A 16,562-nucleotide genomic window follows, 5' to 3' on the forward strand; every position below is an offset into this window, starting at 1 on the left:
TGACAATGGGGCGGTGTCACATGGTATATGTCACATGGGTTGGTCACATGGGTTGATGTCACATGGGGACTATGACATCGTAAGGGGGCGGGGTCACCATGTGACCAACCCATGTGACATATACCATGTGACACCGCCCCATTGTCACTATATAAGTGACCGCACAGCGCGGCTCTGGCATTCCGGCCGGAGAGATCGTCGAGTCAACATCTCCAGGAGAAGAACAAGAAGAAGAACAAGAAGAAGAACAAGAACGGAAGGCGGCGGCGGCGGCGGCGACGACGACGACAGCGGCGGCGACAGAAGACCGGGCCACCGCCTGTAAAAGAGCTACAAGAAGGCGCGGTGGCCCGGCAGAAGAACCGAAGAGGGGGACAAGACCCCCGAAGTCGGGAGAAGAGGCCGGCGGCGGGGAGGAAGAAAGCCGGACTCCTCCGCTAGTAAAAGAGCTACACACACATAGCGGAGGAGTCCGGCGAGAAGACCCCCGAAGACGGAAGACCCCCGGAGCTGTGCAATAAAATACTTTTTCCATGTGTTGTGTTTTTTTTTGTACTTTATTTCACAGGTGAATGGGTAGGGGTACATTGTACCCCATACTCATTCACATAGGGTGGGGGGCCGGTATCCGGGGGCCCCCTTCTTAAAGGGGGCTCCCGGATTCCGATAAGCCCCCCGCCCGCAGACCCCGACAACCAACGGCCAGGGTTGTCGGGAAGAGGCCCTTGTCCTCATCAACATGGGGACAAGGTGCTTTGGGGTGGGGGGGCCGCGCGGCCCCCCCTTCCCCAAGGCACCCCCCATGTTGAGGGCACGCGGCCTGGTACGGCTCAGGAGGGGGGGCGCGCTCGCTCGCCCCCCTTTCCTGGCCGGCCGGGTAGCGTGCTCGGACAAGGGTCTGGTCTGGACTTGGGGGGAACCCCCACGCCGATTTTTTTCGGCGTTGGGGTTCCCCTTTAAGCCCATTCCAGGCGGCGGAGCCCACGACGTCTCCTTCGCGGGCCCCGCCTACCTGTACACGCGCTCGAAATGGGCGGATTTGCCTCCTCCTTACGTGGGCGAGTCCGTTCATTTCAAAAGTTGAGCGAACTGTTTGCCCAACCTTGTTCGTCAAACAGTCCGCTCGTGTGTGGGCAAGTCCGCTCATGCAAATTTTGAGCGGACTGTTTGCCGAAACTGTTTGACGAACAAGGTTGGGCAAACAGTCCGCGCGTGTGTACGCGGCCTAATAGTTGTCCTGTGGACAGATTCTCCCACCTGAGTTGTGGATCTCTGCAGCTCCTGCAGAGTTACCATGGCTGCTTCTTGGCTGCTTCTCTGATTAATGCTCTCACCTGTCAGTTTAGGTGGACGGCCATGTCTTGGTAGGTTTGCAGTTGTACCATACTCAATTTTTGGATAATGAATTGAACAGAGCTCCGTGAGATGTTCAAAGCTTGGTATATGTTTTTAATAACCTAACCCTGATTGAAACTTCTAATCAACTTTATCCCTGACCTGTCTGGTGTGTCCCTTGGTCTTCATGATGCTGTTTGTTCACTAAGGTTTTCTAATAAACCTCTGAGGACTTCACAGAACAGCTGTACTTATACTGAGAATAAATTACACACAGGTGGACTCTATTTACTAATTAGGTGACTTCTGAAGGCAGTTGGTTTCCCTAGATTTTAGTTTGGAGAACCATGTAAAGGGGGCTGAATACAAATGCACACCACACTTTTCAGATATTTGTTTGTGAAAAAAATTAAAAAATCATTTATCATTTTCCTTCCACTTCACAATTATGTGCCACTTTGTGTTGGTCTATCACATAAAATCCCAATAAAATACATTTAAGTCTTTTGTTGTAACGACAAAATGTGCTAAATTTCAAGGGGTATGAATACTTTTTCAAGGCACTGTATATAAATTCTGCATTGTATTCATAAATATTTAATATAGGCGTGCATCTGTGCCACCCGGTTTCCAGAATGTCCAGCTTTATCTGACACTTAACTACTTCAGCTCCAGAAGGTTTTACCCCCTTCATGACCAGGCCGTTTTTTGCTATTTAGCACTTTGCTACTTTAACTGATAATTGCGCAGTCATGCAACACTGTACCCCAAAAAAAAATTATTACATTTTTTCACACAAATAGAGGTTTCTTTTGGTGGTATTTGATCACCACTGGGTTTTTTATTATATAAATGAAAGAAGACCAAAAAATTTGAAAAAAAAACAATATTTTTTACTTTCTACTATGAAACATATCCAATAAAAAAAGTAAAAAAAAAAATTTCTTCATAAATTATGGCCAAAACATATTCTGCTACATATCTTTGGTAAAACAAAAACATCCTAGTAAGTGTATATTGATTGGTTTGCGTGAAAGTTATATCTACAAACTATGGTATATAAACTTGAATGTTTGACTTATAATGGGACTGTAATCAGTGGAGGCTGAAGATCCATCGGTCGGGGGGTGGCAGGCAGACCTGACCCACACACCCCTGTCACCAGCTCACTCACCCTGTGCTAACAGGCAGTGGTGGTGACTTTCTCCCTCTCTCTGTCTCCTCCGTGTCCTGGGCTTTGCTTGCGTTGAGTCTCCTCCTTTCTTCCTCGGTTGTACGTCTTCTCCTCCAATAGGAAGGCTTCTCCTTTCAGGCAGTCACGAAATGGGTCTCACGACCCGCTTCCTGATTGGCCAGGAGGAGAGAATCAGTGCGATAATAGCGAATATTCATTCGCTATTGTCACACAACTGGGTGGACTCGGAGCACAGTGCTCTGCGTCCCGAACCCACCATTTTTTTGCAGCCTATTAGAGCCTCTGGCTATAATCACAGGCTGCAAAACCCCTCCCCATTGGAATTGCATGGATGGGAGGGGTGGCACCAAATGGATGGGCCACCACTGACTGTGATAGTGCGGCAGGCAATCTGACACTGACACTGAATGGGAACGGACTAACTGCCACTGACGTCACCAGTGACACTAATACAGTGACTAGCACTAATACTATACATTGACATAGTACTAATGACACTGGCTGAGGAGGGGTTAACATCTAGGGCAATCTGGGGTTAAATGTGTGCTTAACTATGTGTAATGTGTGCTGATTTTTACTAAATATCTCTGTTTCTTATCCTTGCTTTCAGTAGGATTATTAGCTCCATCTAGTGGCCATAATGTTGTATTTTCCTCATTCATGCTATTCTTATGAATGACAAACATCTGACCTGAAAAATAGCCTAGTAACATTCAATTATGCCTGAATGAATGTACATAGCGTTTGGCAGGAAGAATAGCTCTGAATTGTTTTTTAAATACACCCCCAAGTGTTTGAAATGTAATTATTAACGTTGTAATTTACTGGCAAATGTGGAAGGCTTAAGGCTGATCATTACAGCATGTCTATATACGAGAAAATAAGCCATCATTTACGGTAGTTGGCCAAGTCCCTTTGTTTTCCTTTGGCAGGGAAAGCAGGAGGTGACAGTTTCAGGGCATGAAGGGGACCCAATCAGAGGTCCATTGAATTATAACATTAAGGCCAAAGTTTGGGTATTTTTTTTTTTTTAGCTGCAATGAAATACTGTATGTCCCATATCTGGCAGGCCGATGTCTCCTATAGAAATACTCTCTTCAGTGATGCCCAGTCCACTTCACAGAGCAGAACTTCTAGCGCTGCAGGGATTAATAGCTTTGAATCTAACATTGAAGTACATACCTAATGCAACACATTCACAAAATGATCGGGGAGAGGCGGATTATTGACAGGATCCTCTGCCCCATTTGGAAAATTTGTTGCATTCTGTGAAAACAATGCATGGACTTTTGCCAGTGGAGGAGAGAACAGAAAGATGGCATATGGCTGTCGGGGGCCTTCTTTAATGTACTTTAATGTTACATGCAAAGCTATTAACCTGTACTTATATGCACAGCCTGAGATTACAAGGGGGACCTCTTCACAGTTTCCATCCAATCACCCCTGGATGTTTAGACAGGGACTCTAGGGGTGAAGAAAAGGCACAAGTGCCAAGGTGTAGACACTGTGAGCAGGAACTTGGGAGCGCTGGTATCTGAGGAGAACAGGTACAGCTGGAGATGAACTGTAGATGCACCCACTTGATGGTGGAGTCAGGTCCTACACCTGGTTAAGTGACAGCTGAATGGACAGACACCAGGACCTGAGCAGAATCAGAGTCAGAAACAGTTGTGGTGCGTCAATAAGGGCACACGGGCGCCACCCCCTCTCTCCTGCCACCCCCTCTATCACCAATATATATATTCATGAATTGTATGAATCTATCTATGGCCACTGCTACCACCCCCTATTCAGACGTTCGGCCCCTTTCCAGGTGCCGGGTGCTTGAATTACAAGCGGGGGGTGTTTTTGAAGCACCTGATTAGAGCCATAGGCTCTAATATGCATCAAAAAAGGTGACCTGTGAGCGCCGGTCACTCGGCTGTGTTAGAAAAGCGAATGAATATTCACTTTCCTAACACTAAAATGCCTCTCCACCAATCAGGTGCTTGGATCTGTTACCCATCACCTGATTGGCTGAAACGACAGGCGCTGTGATTGGACACCTATCAGGCATCCAATCATAGCAGAGGACGGGAATAGAGGACGGGAGAAGACATAGAGGAGTATCAAGGAGCTCTCCCACCGAGACTGGGTAAGTGCAGATGGTGGGCAGGGGGCACACTGGCAGCATTTGATATGGCACACTGGCAGCATTTGATATGGCACAGTGGGAGCATTTCATGGGGCACAGTGGCAGCATTTGATATGGCACACTGGCTGCATTTGATGGGCACGGTGGCTGCGTTTGATGGGCACAGTGGTTGCGTTTGATGGCACAGTGGCTGCATTTGATGGGCACAGTGGCTGCATTTGATGGCTCATTGGCGGCAATTGATGGGCTCAGTGGCTGCGTTTGGTGGTACAGTGGCTGCATTTCATGGCACAGTGGCAGCAATTGATGGGCACAGTGGCTGCGTTTGATGGCACAGTGGCTGTGATTGATGGTACAGTGAGGCTGCAATTGATGGGTTTTTTTTTCAGAATTTTTCAGTTTTTTTGCGCCCCCCCCCCCCCCCAAAAAAAAAAATTTGGAGCACCAGCCGCCACTGGTCAAACAGGCAGAAGTCTGGTACAGTCACTAGGCAGAAGCATGCTAAGTAGTCCAGGCCAGGGTCAATAGCAAAAGTCAGACAGAAAAAAATGAGCAGGCAAGGAAGAGAGCAAGGTCAGAGAGGAAGCTGGATCAGTAACAGGATCACAGATGCCCAACAGGACTGGATCACAGGAACAAGACTGAAGACCATACAGCTAAGAACTAGCGCAGAGTTCAGGTTTAAATGGGGAGCAGTGGACGTGAGCATGCATCCTCATAAGAATGTGCTCACCTATACATTAGCATTAGCGCATTAGTCAAACAGCGTGTCTTAGTGTGACAGCTGGCACCACGTTCCTGACACCCCCGCACTGTGAAGAGGACAGGGCATCAAAAAAGAGGAGATTTCTATAGGTACCATCAGCCTGCGGATCTGGGGCATTCTTTATTACAGCCAGGTTATGTGACTGCAGTTGCAGCTAATTATTTCTTTTTACCAAAACTTCAGCTATAATGTTGACAGACAGACATGTCTGCTTAAAAAAAGGTGCCATATTCATTTTTTATTGGGGAAGTTCTAGTAGTACATCCCACTCGTTTATATTAAAATACTTATTACCAATTTGATTTTATGTGAAAAAATATAAACCCGTACAAAATAAATGAATGAAAAAAATGGATGGATGGATGAATGAATAAAGTTTAGGAAGTGTAGCCTAATTTACCTGAAACCAAACCAATCTCCGAAAGACCTGTAACTCTCGTTTTTGTCTCCGCAGTGTGGCATTATATTGGTGTATGTGGTGGATTCTCCTTTGTCCTCATCCAGCTGATACTGATAACAGCTTTTGCTCACACGTGGAACAAGAACTGGTGAGAGAACCACAACTGTACAACCCATTACTGTATGTTATAAAGTCAGTGACCACATGGGGGCAGTATTGGCAAGGTGCCAGAAACAAGTCTGCTTTTTTATCCGCAATTATCCATTGATGTATACCATTCAAAGCGGACCTTCATTCATTTTATCAACTTTCCATCTATTAAATCTTCTGCCCTTGTTGTTTAACTTTGTATAGTAAACCATTTTTTTGTTGCCAGTAAATACCTTATACAGCCCACTTCTTGTTTCTTGCCTGGTCATTAGCCTAGGCGTATGACATCATGCACAGCTCTCTCTCTCGCTCACGTGAGAATTTGCCAGGAAGGGAGGGGGGATGAGTCATAAGAGAGCCAATGACAGCTGCAGGGCTGCAGAGCTGGAGGTGTGCCTCTGTGTGTCTGTGTAAATCCAGGAAGTGAACAAACAGAAGCTTCAGCTGCCCATGGTTAAAATGGCTGCAGCCAGACTTAGTGGAGGGAGATTTCTGCAGCATAATTGGCAAGTACAGAATCATAATATATATAAAATAATATGCAACGTAGTTGGAGGGAAGCATCAGAATGGCAAAGATGTTTTTATTCCAAATTATGTGAGCAGACTGCAGTTCCTCTTTAAGAGGCAATAGGCATGTTTCAATTCCAAATTTTAGTTTAAAGAGGTGAGGGAGTTAAAGAAGAGCTCCACCTTCTTCAAAATAATAAATGCACCCATATTGCAAAAAGCAAAATTGTGCATTTTTTTGCCTGCAAAGATTTGCAACTCCGGGCAATGGTTCATGCAGAACGTTCGTTGAGCTCAGGTCTGTATCTCAGTACAGATCTTCAGCAACAGAGCTGGAGGAAGTATCAGTGTCACCGCGGAAAATGGCACTTGTAGTTTCATCATTCCAAAATCCCTGTAAACGAATGACAAGGCTGTGCAGGTGGAGCCATGCTCCACTTCACCAATTTCAAATTTGACAGTAGATGGCGGATAGAAAAATCTGTGGATTCTGTCATGTGGGGAGGTTTGAGGCTGGACTGTGGTCATGTTTAATGTTACACCCTTAGTATGTAAGTAACATCAAAACATGGTCATGAATGTGAAGTTAGTTTTTAACAAACATAAAAAAAAAAAAAAATATTGAAGTCGGGAGCTATAGTGCAGGTCCTATTGTCTGCTTGGTGTCAGCTGTTTCTCAATAACTGACCATCACTATTAATGGATCTGTGATGAAACATGGTCATAGAAATGTTGCTTGATTGTCGCTCATCAGTGTAGAATACTGCATATATATATATATATATATATATATATATATATATATATATATATATATATATATATATATATATATATTGTAGACATGTCACTGGAGAAGTGGTTGAGGGGGTGTACATCTCACCTAGGTTGCTACACAGTGTGAGATGGTAAGTCCAGGATGGATCAGTTTCTCAGCAGCAATATGCTGCTGAGTTGTTATTTAATCTTGCCGGGCCTGGGTTTATATGGAATGGCAGGTAGGTTTGGTAGAGGGACCTGTCATTCCACACCCCCCATCCCTCGATCCAGTTCTGGGTTTTGGATCAGGTGAGCTTTGATCCTAATTAGCCTGGGAAGGTAAAGGCTCTGCGGGCCTGCAGGTGTTCGCTCTCAGCCAGGGAAATGAACAGTCTGTGTGTTGGAGGAAGCTGCAAGCACAGCCACTGCTGGAGCTAAAACCCACCCTGCGATATCCAGGCGAAAGACGCTGTGTTTATAAGTGTCAGATAGGTGAGAAGAACCTGTTAGTAAGCGCCCAGCCGGGCTAGGTTGTTTTCTTTTTTTGTTATTATTTTGTTCCTGTTATACACAAGAAGCACGGTGTTGCTGTATATTTTGTTTGTTGGACTGTTTGTACCACGAATAAACGCCAAGGTCTGCTTTATAAATTCCAAGTCTGCTGTGAACTGTGTCCAAACTCACCCTGCCCCGGGAAGATCCCTTACAATTGGTGGAGAATTCGGGCAACACGGTTGCTAGGGGCAACGGTGTGGACAGACTTGGCTACAGCTGCTTATGTCCTGGGTGAAAGCTGCAACTACACTCCAAGAACAGTCCAGCAACATGGAGGAGATGCTGAAGCAGTTTATGCAAGTGAGTTTGCAACAACAGCAGGCTCAGACAGAGGCCAATAGACGACATGAACAGTCCATGGCGGCACAACAGCAGATGCATAAGGAAGAGTTGCAAGCTTTGCGCCAAAGCCAACAACAACTTATCGAGCACCTGATAGTAAATCGAGAGGCGCCTGTGGTTGCTAATCCACCCACAGTGATGGGAGCCGCTCCAGAGATTTTTTTTGGGAGAAGGACTGTGCAGAAAGCGCTGCAAAAGATGACTGCTGAGGACGATGTTGAGGCCTATCTAACAGTATTTGAGCGCGTGGCTGAGCGAGAGAAGTTACCAGCCGCTGAGTGGGCAGAGGTAATTGCGCCCTATTTAACAGGTGAACCTCAAAAGGCCTACTATGACCTCAGTGAGCAAGAGGTTAAGGACTATACTCGGCTAAAAGAGGAGATACTTGCCCGACTAGGAGTTACTACTGCAGTCCGTGCCCGGAGGGTACGCAACTGGAGCTACAGTCTGGACAAATCAGCGAGGTCCCAGATGTATGACCTAATCCATTTGGCAAGAAAGTGGTTGGAGCCAGACACTTCTACTCCTGCACAAATCCTAGAGAAGGTCGTGATGGATCGCTACCTCCGAGCGCTTCCTACTGACCTGCAACGCTGGGTGGGACAAGGTGATCCTAAGAATGCAAACGAACTTGTCAACCTTGTGGAGAGGTTCCAGGCGACTGAGGACTACCTCCGTGATGTTCCTGCAGCATCTTCACCTCCCCGGAGCGCCAGATCTGTGCCGTCAGCTGGTAAGAGACTTCCATCTATTGGGGGAGTGTGGAGGGGTGCTGATGGAGGGAAAAGGGCTCAAGTGGTGTCTCAGGGACAAAAGACTGGTGATGGTCCCGGGTGGCTAAGGGGCTCTGAAAAGGACTCCTTGCCAAAGAGACCAGGCCCTATCCAGTGTTGGAGATGCCATGAGGCGGGACACGTGTCTGCCCATTGCCCTCTTACCACTGAACCCATGGAGTGTGACGCTAGCCGGCGTCAGTCGCTGTTTGCGGAACCATCTTGTGCTGCAGTTCCTGGACTAGAGACTGAACCGCAAATCTGCAATATTACCATCAATGACCTTCCCGTTGAGGCGTTAATGGACTCGGGAAGCCTCGTAACCTTGGTGCATGCTAGCCTGGTGGCTGGGGACTTAGATTCTAAAAAGCATATGAGTGTTGTGTGCATACATGGTGATACAAAAGTGTACCCTATAGTGCTGGCTAAAGTCGGGACTGAACAAGGCACCGTACAATATGAAGTGGGTGTGGTGAAAAACCTCATGCATAATGTAATATTGGGGCGCGATTTTCCATTATTCTGGGCTCTCTGGGAAACAAGGAAAATCCCCAAAAGGAGTGGGGATACCTCTAAGGGGGTTGCTTTGTCCCCTGTGAATGATAGAAGTGTGCAGGATGAAAATGATTGTTCTCCTTTGCAGGTCCTGGCTGGGGAGGAGGAGGCTCCTCCCACTGAGCAAAATATACTAGACTTAGAGGTGTCTAGGGATAATTTTGGCGCTGCACAATTACAGGACCCCACTCTCAAAAATGCGAGAGAGCAGGTTGCTGTTATGAATGGGGTACCTCAGGAACCAGAGGCTGAAAAAAGATTTCCACATTTTTCGGTGACTAATGATCTTTTCTATAGAGTCAATAAGATTAAGGATGAGATTGTGGAACAGCTTCTGGTACCTAAGCCGTACCGGCGTCAGGTGCTTGACATGGCACATAACCATGTTCTTGGGGGACACTTGGGGACTGACAAAACGCGAGAGAGGGTTCTCCAGAGGTTTTTTTGGCCGGCGATATATGATGACATTAAAAAATACTGCGAGTCGTGCCCCACATGTCAGGTTAGTGCCCCAGTGTCACATTTTCGCAGTCCTTTGGTTTCGCTCCCTATTATAGAGGTGCCTTTTGAGCGTATTGCCATGGATTTAGTGGGTCCCGTTGTAAAGTCAGCTAGAGGACACCAGTATATTTTGGTAGTCATAGATTATGCGACCCGCTATCCTGAGGCTGTACCCTTAAGAAACACTGCATCTAAAACAATTGCACGTGAGTTGTTTTATATGTTCTCTAGGACTGGGATCCCCAAAGAAATCCTAACTGACCAAGGTACGCCATTTATGTCAAAACTGATGAAGGAATTATGCAAACTATTTAAAGTCTCACACATCCGTACCTCTGTATACCACCCCCAGACGGACGGATTGGTGGAGAGATTTAATAAAACTTTGAAACATATGTTGAAGAAAGTGGTGGGAAAAGATGGTCGTGACTGGGATCATTTATTACCCTACCTCATGTTTGCTATTAGGGAAGTGCCCCAAGCGTCCACAGGGTTCTCACCATTCGAGTTGGTCTATGGTCGTCACCCTAGGGGTCTACTGGACATTGCAAAAGAGACATGGGAGAGTGAGTCCACCCCATACAAGAGTGTTATTGAGCATGTAGCACAAATGCAGGACCGTATAGCCACTGTAATGCCCCTGGTAAGGGAACACCTCCAGAGAGCTCAAGAGGCCCAAAGTAGAATTTACAACCGGTCCGCAAGAATCAGGACATTCAACCCAGGCGATAGGGTCCTTATACTAGTCCCCACTGTTGAGAGTAAATTCTTAGCGAAGTGGCAAGGTCCTTATGAAATTGTTGAAAAGATCAGTGAGGTGAACTACAAGGTGCACCAACCAGGTAGAAGGAAGCCTTTCCAAGTTTATCACATAAACTTGATCAAGCCCTGGAAAGACAGGGAATCCTTGGTGGCGACAAATACTGTTAATAATTTGTCACCACCAATCCCTCCAGTCAAGGTAGGTGATGCTCTATCAGTGTCACAGAAACAGGAGGCTCTGGAATTTTTACAGAAAAACAAAAACAAGTTCTCTGACCTCCCAGGGCGTACCCACCTCATCCATCATCACATTGAAACTGAGCCTAGAAGCAGAGTAAACCTAAAGCCTTATAGGATACCGGAGGCACGTAGAAAAGCCGTATCTGCCGAGGTAAAACGTATGCTTGATCTGGGGGTAATTGAGGTGTCACAGAGTGAATGGTCCAGCCCGATTGTGCTAATCCCAAAGCCCAATGGAACTTGGAGGTTCTGTAACGATTTCAGAAAGTTGAATGAGATCTCCAAGTTCGATGCTTATCCTATGCCCAGGGTAGATGAGTTGATTGAGAAGTTAGGTAACGCCAGGTACATAACCACCCTCGATCTCACAAAGGGCTACTGGCAGATTCCACTTTCTGGCGAGGCTAAAGAGAAAACTGCATTCTCCACCCCTGATGGGCTATTCCAGTATGTAGTGATGCCATTCGGGTTACATGGAGCGCCTGCAACTTTCCAGAGGTTGATGGACTTGATTCTGCGACCACATCGGGATTACTCAGCCGCCTACCTCGATGATGTGGTCATTTTTAGCCCTGATTGGGAAAGTCACCTCTGTAAGGTACAGGCCGTGTTGGATACCATAAGTGATGCAGGGTTGACCATAAATGCCGAGAAGTGTGCTCTAGCCCTAGAAGAGGCCAAATATCTGGGCTACATTGTTGGGAGAGGATTGATTAAGCCACAGCTAAATAAAATTGAGGCAATACAGAATTGGCCTAGACCCCTGACAAGGAAACAGGTTAGAGCTTTCCTGGGTATTACGGGTTATTACCGTAGATTTGTGCCGAACTTTGCCTCAGTTGCTGCTCCACTAACTGACTTGACAAAGGGCGGAAAGACAGCAATGGTCACGTGGACCCCAGAGGCCGAGAAGGCTTTCCAAAGCCTTAAGTCTGCCTTGTGCCAACCACCTGTGTTAGTTACCCCCAATTTCAGGCGAGAATTTCTGGTCCAGACAGATGCCTCTAACACAGGCTTAGGTGCAGTACTCTCACAAGTAGTGAATGGTGAGGAGCATCCGGTGACGTACTTGAGTAGAAAACTAACCCCGGCCGAGAAAAATTATGCCATTGTGGAGCGGGAATGTTTGGCAGTGAAGTGGGCCCTAGAATCTTTAAAGTATTACTTGCTAGGCAGGAAATTCAAGTTGGTGACAGACCATGCCCCCCTAACATGGATGAAGTTAAACAAGGAGAGAAATGCAAGAGTGACTAGATGGTTTCTGTCCTTACAAAACTTTAATTTCACTGTGGAACACAGGCCAGGCAAATTACAGGCAAATGCTGACGCATTGTCGAGGGTGAGTTGTCTGTGGGGACAAAAGGCTCAGCCCTCCGGTCTGAAAAAGAGGGGGGGGATATGTAGACATGTCACTGGAGAAGTGGTTGAGGGGGTGTACATCTCACCTAGGTTGCTACACAGTGTGAGATGGTAAGTCCAGGATGGATCAGTTTCTCAGCAGCAATATGCTGCTGAGTTGTTATTTAATCTTGCCGGGCCTGGGTTTATATGGAATGGCAGGTAGGTTTGGTAGAGGGACCTGTCATTCCACACCCCCCATCCCTCGATCCAGTTCTGGGTTTTGGATCAGGTGAGCTTTGATCCTAATTAGCCTGGGAAGGTAAAGGCTCTGCGGGCCTGCAGGTGTTCGCTCTCAGCCAGGGAAATGAACAGTCTGTGTGTTGGAGGAAGCTGCAAGCACAGCCACTGCTGGAGCTAAAACCCACCCTGCGATATCCAGGCGAAAGACGCTGTGTTTATAAGTGTCAGATAGGTGAGAAGAACCTGTTAGTAAGCGCCCAGCCGGGCTAGGTTGTTTTCTTTTTTTGTTATTATTTTGTTCCTGTTATACACAAGAAGCACGGTGTTGCTGTATATTTTGTTTGTTGGACTGTTTGTACCATGAATAAACGCCAAGGTCTGCTTTATAAATTCCAAGTCTGCTGTGAACTGTGTCCAAACTCACCCTACCCCGGGAAGATCCCTTACAATATATATATGAGAATTACAGAAGTGGCTCCATTAGTATGGATTTCAGTCATGACACCACTAGAAATACCTACAATTGAATAGTTTTTCCTAAAATTTGGCCTTGCTAATAATGATACATTTCTGTCCTCAAAGTTCTAGACCAGCTTTTCTCAACCAGGGTTCTGTTGAACTCTTAAGCCTCATACACAGTTTTTCCTTCAGATTTACCAAAACCATATAATATGAGGTCCAACATTAGGAGTTTAAATTTGTATGCAATCAGGCAGGCCCTTGCTCTACACGGTTTTGGTAAACCTGAAGGAAAAACTCAGCAGAAAAACTGATAGTGTGTATGGGGCTTAAGGTTCCTCCACAAGGAAGGGTTGTCAAGGGTTCCTTGTGCAATGAACAACTTCTACCTCTGAGATGAGTAACCACTGATACCATCAATCTTTTTAGCTATCTGTAAGGGACACTCTTTCTAAGGCCTGCAAACGTAGGGAGCATCCTACCCACTAAGGTACCTTGATCTATAAATTGTGTTCATTGAGCCCAAAAAAGGTATCTCATCAGGTTCCTCTGTTTAAATGGTTGAGAAAGGCTGTTCTAGACAGTTTGCGCTCATTAACAAGTGCTGTGTTTCTCCTTTTATTGTCCTCTGTTGTTGTTCAGCAGATAACAGGGATCAAAGCTCATAGGCACCGGCTTAATATGTGAAATAAATGGTTCTACATGGCCTGTGTTGTGAATTCTTGTGCCTTCTTTTTCTTCCAGGCTGACCGGTGCTTCTAAAGACAAGCGCTGGTATATTGCTGTCCTATTCACCACACTCCTCTTCTATTCCATTGCCTCCCTGGCCTTTTATTTACTATACAAGTATTTCACCCATCCTGCTGGCTGCCTACTGAACAAAGGACTCATCGGTATTAACATCTCCCTGTGTATAATCATGTCCTTCATTTCAATCACACCTTGTGTACAGCTCAGTAAGTCTTCTTATACTGTGTTTACTGTATCTATTGGATCTATGGGCTCAGGACTTATTCAATGAAGTTATTTATGGATTGTTGATCCAGGGAATATTTTGATTACCTTCTGGACGATCAGGAAGGAATTTTTTTCTCCCATTGAGGCAAATTAGAACTTGCTTAGTGGATTTTTTTTTCCTTCCTCTGGATCAACTGGGAGTATGTAGATTGTTTCTATGGAGGTTTTCTATTTATTTGTTTTTTCTAAAGGTTGAACAAGATGGACGTTTCCTTTCAACCTGACTAACTATGTATGTAACTACCCAATGAAAAGAGTATTAGCTCATAGCTACTAATCAGATTTTAGTCACAAAGTAACAAGCTCACCTGATACTTTTTTTAAATCAAAAAGAATTTGAGCCCTGGTTCACATTGGTACGATTTGGCACCGTTCTAATCAGTGTAACTCTGCATTTTTAGTGATTTTTCTGTACTACTTTTTGCGATTTTGGGCTGCACACATGTCTCTGAAATCGCGGCCGAAATTGGGCCAGACATGCGGGAGTGAAATCGTGCGAGTTCAGCTGAACTCGCACAGCTTCATTCCCGCAGCTCATTGTCCATCTGAGCTTATTAAAAAAAGTAAAACACATAGCAAAGAAACCATACAGATAAAGTACTACTAAGACAACCACACACAAATATCAGGCATTTGGAGATAACTCTGTATGTATCGTTGAATAAACACAATAGTATACCTTGTCTGGATATATAACAGAACAATTACCACCTTGTTATAAATATTCCGGGATGTATCCCCCACCTTCAGCTTCCACTGTAAAGCTTATGCTTAAGGAGGAGTTTCACCCAACTTTAGAACTTGTTCTTAAAGGAAAGACCACTCCTCATTTTTGGATCGTTTTTTTTTTTTCACTTACCTTAGTAGTTTATCTCCTCTGCCTTCTGGGACCTGTGTGTGTCCCAGAAGACAACGGGGTAATTCAGAAAGAGCTGCGTGACTTGAGCATGCGCAGTAGGAAACCAGCTGTGAAGTCTGAAGGTTCCTTTGCCAGTATCACTTAGCTACTAGGATCAGCCTCAGTGTTTGTAGCTGCTGAGTTTAAAAAAAAAAAAAACTTTTTTCAGGGTGGAACCTTAAAGTGGAGGGCCATACAAAATCTAAAATCCCTGCATCTATAGACACCAGGGCTCTAGCACCAACCTCTGAATCCCTGTAAAGAAAAAAGTGTATACATACCTTTTTTGGAAGCCGATCTGACCCGCTCTGACCGCTTCACTGTAGAGGTGGGTGTAGAGGAGACGGATAGTCTATGGGTGATGTCACTCCCCTGTCATTTCACAGCCGTTGTCCTCTGTGTCATCTGCAGAGCTTCCGGCGCTGGAAATCGGGTCGTAGCGGGTCAGATCGGCTTCCAAAAAGGTACGTATACTCATCTTTTCTTTACAGGGATAGAGAGGTTAGTGTTAGATGCCTGGTGTCTATAGATGCAGGGATTTTAGATTTTTTATGGAGTTCCACTTTAAGTTCACTAGTTAGGGGTATCTGGTCTAGCCTATGAGCAGTCTATCTATTACCAGTTCTAGTGGACTCAAGCCTGGGATGTCCAACCAGGAAACCCATATGTTTTCGAATTTATCAGGACGACCCCTATGTTGATAGATATACTTCTCTAATCTAAGGGTTTCCCCCATACATTGTAGCCATTCTTTGTGAGAAAAAGGGTCAGCCACCTGATACTTTACTGATGCTCTCCTTCTGCTCCATTCACCAGCCAGAGCTTTGTGAACTACTTGGTATGTCGGAGAATTTTACCCACTCCTCTTTGCTTGTAATGCACTGCTCTGCATCTGAGTGGTCAAGGCCTAAGCAGTGTTGGCGCCACGGGAAAATCCTTAGCCCTGTGAAAGCTACAACACAAACCAACATGAGCTACTTATTCGGGGCTCTGGTAAGTGAACAGAGCAGTGGAAGAGTGTAAGGAAGGTATCATTAGCATAGGAGGTGGGTTATAAAAAGAAACTGCTATTTTGTTCTGGAAAGACGTGACAGGATCACTTTAAGAATGTTTGGTAAAAGCCAATTTCTGATTAGTTGCTTACTTTGAGTTACTGAATTTTGCACCATTAGCCACACTGACTGTCACATAAATTATGAGCACATTATTATCTGCTGAACTATTCTTGCCCATTGGTTTTGTCACGTACCTGGTTGGAGAGCCCAAACGTGCAGGGAGCGGCGCCTCGTAAGCCTCCGGCTCGAGAGCCCCTGGAGGTGGAAACAGGGATTCAGGAGTCCGGAGGACACAAGTGCCAGGCCGGGTAGCAGCAACGGAGATACCACCAGCTGGTGCAGGAGGTCAGGCAGAGGATGAAGGGTAGCAGATAGCAGGCACAGCGGGAACAGGTAGCGGACTGGAACGGCAGGTGCAACCAGCGCTGGAAGCCGGACAGGAACTGCAGAAACAGCTGGCACAGGTAGTCAGGCAGGAACCACAGGAGAAGTTGGTGCTGAAGTTCAGGTGGGTAGGCAGGCATGGTCAGAGGCGAGCCGGGTCGGCAACTATCGGGCAGCAGAGGTACAGAGCAG

The 16,562-nt window shown here is 45.9% G+C and overlaps 1 protein-coding gene across 3 annotated transcripts in view; it reads left to right on the plus strand.

Annotated features, from left to right (window-relative positions):
• The window catches only part of SERINC4 (serine incorporator 4), a 133,355-nt gene that overhangs the window by 36,756 nt on the left and 80,037 nt on the right, over window positions 1–16,562 (plus strand). For all 3 annotated transcript variants that reach the window (XM_077473125.1, XM_077473124.1, XM_077473126.1), the window contains exons 6-7: window positions 5,885–5,978; window positions 13,761–13,972. In XM_077473125.1, coding sequence (XP_077329251.1) covers window positions 5,885–5,978; window positions 13,761–13,972 — 306 coding nt within the window. The remainder of the gene's footprint in view (window positions 1–5,884; window positions 5,979–13,760; window positions 13,973–16,562) is intronic.

The sequence above is a fragment of the Lithobates pipiens genome, unplaced genomic scaffold, assembly GCF_037356315.1.
Source record: "Lithobates pipiens isolate NorthernLeopardFrog02 unplaced genomic scaffold, aLitPip1_a1.2 Scaffold_8, whole genome shotgun sequence".
NCBI classification, from domain to species: Eukaryota; Metazoa; Chordata; class Amphibia; order Anura; family Ranidae; genus Lithobates; species Lithobates pipiens.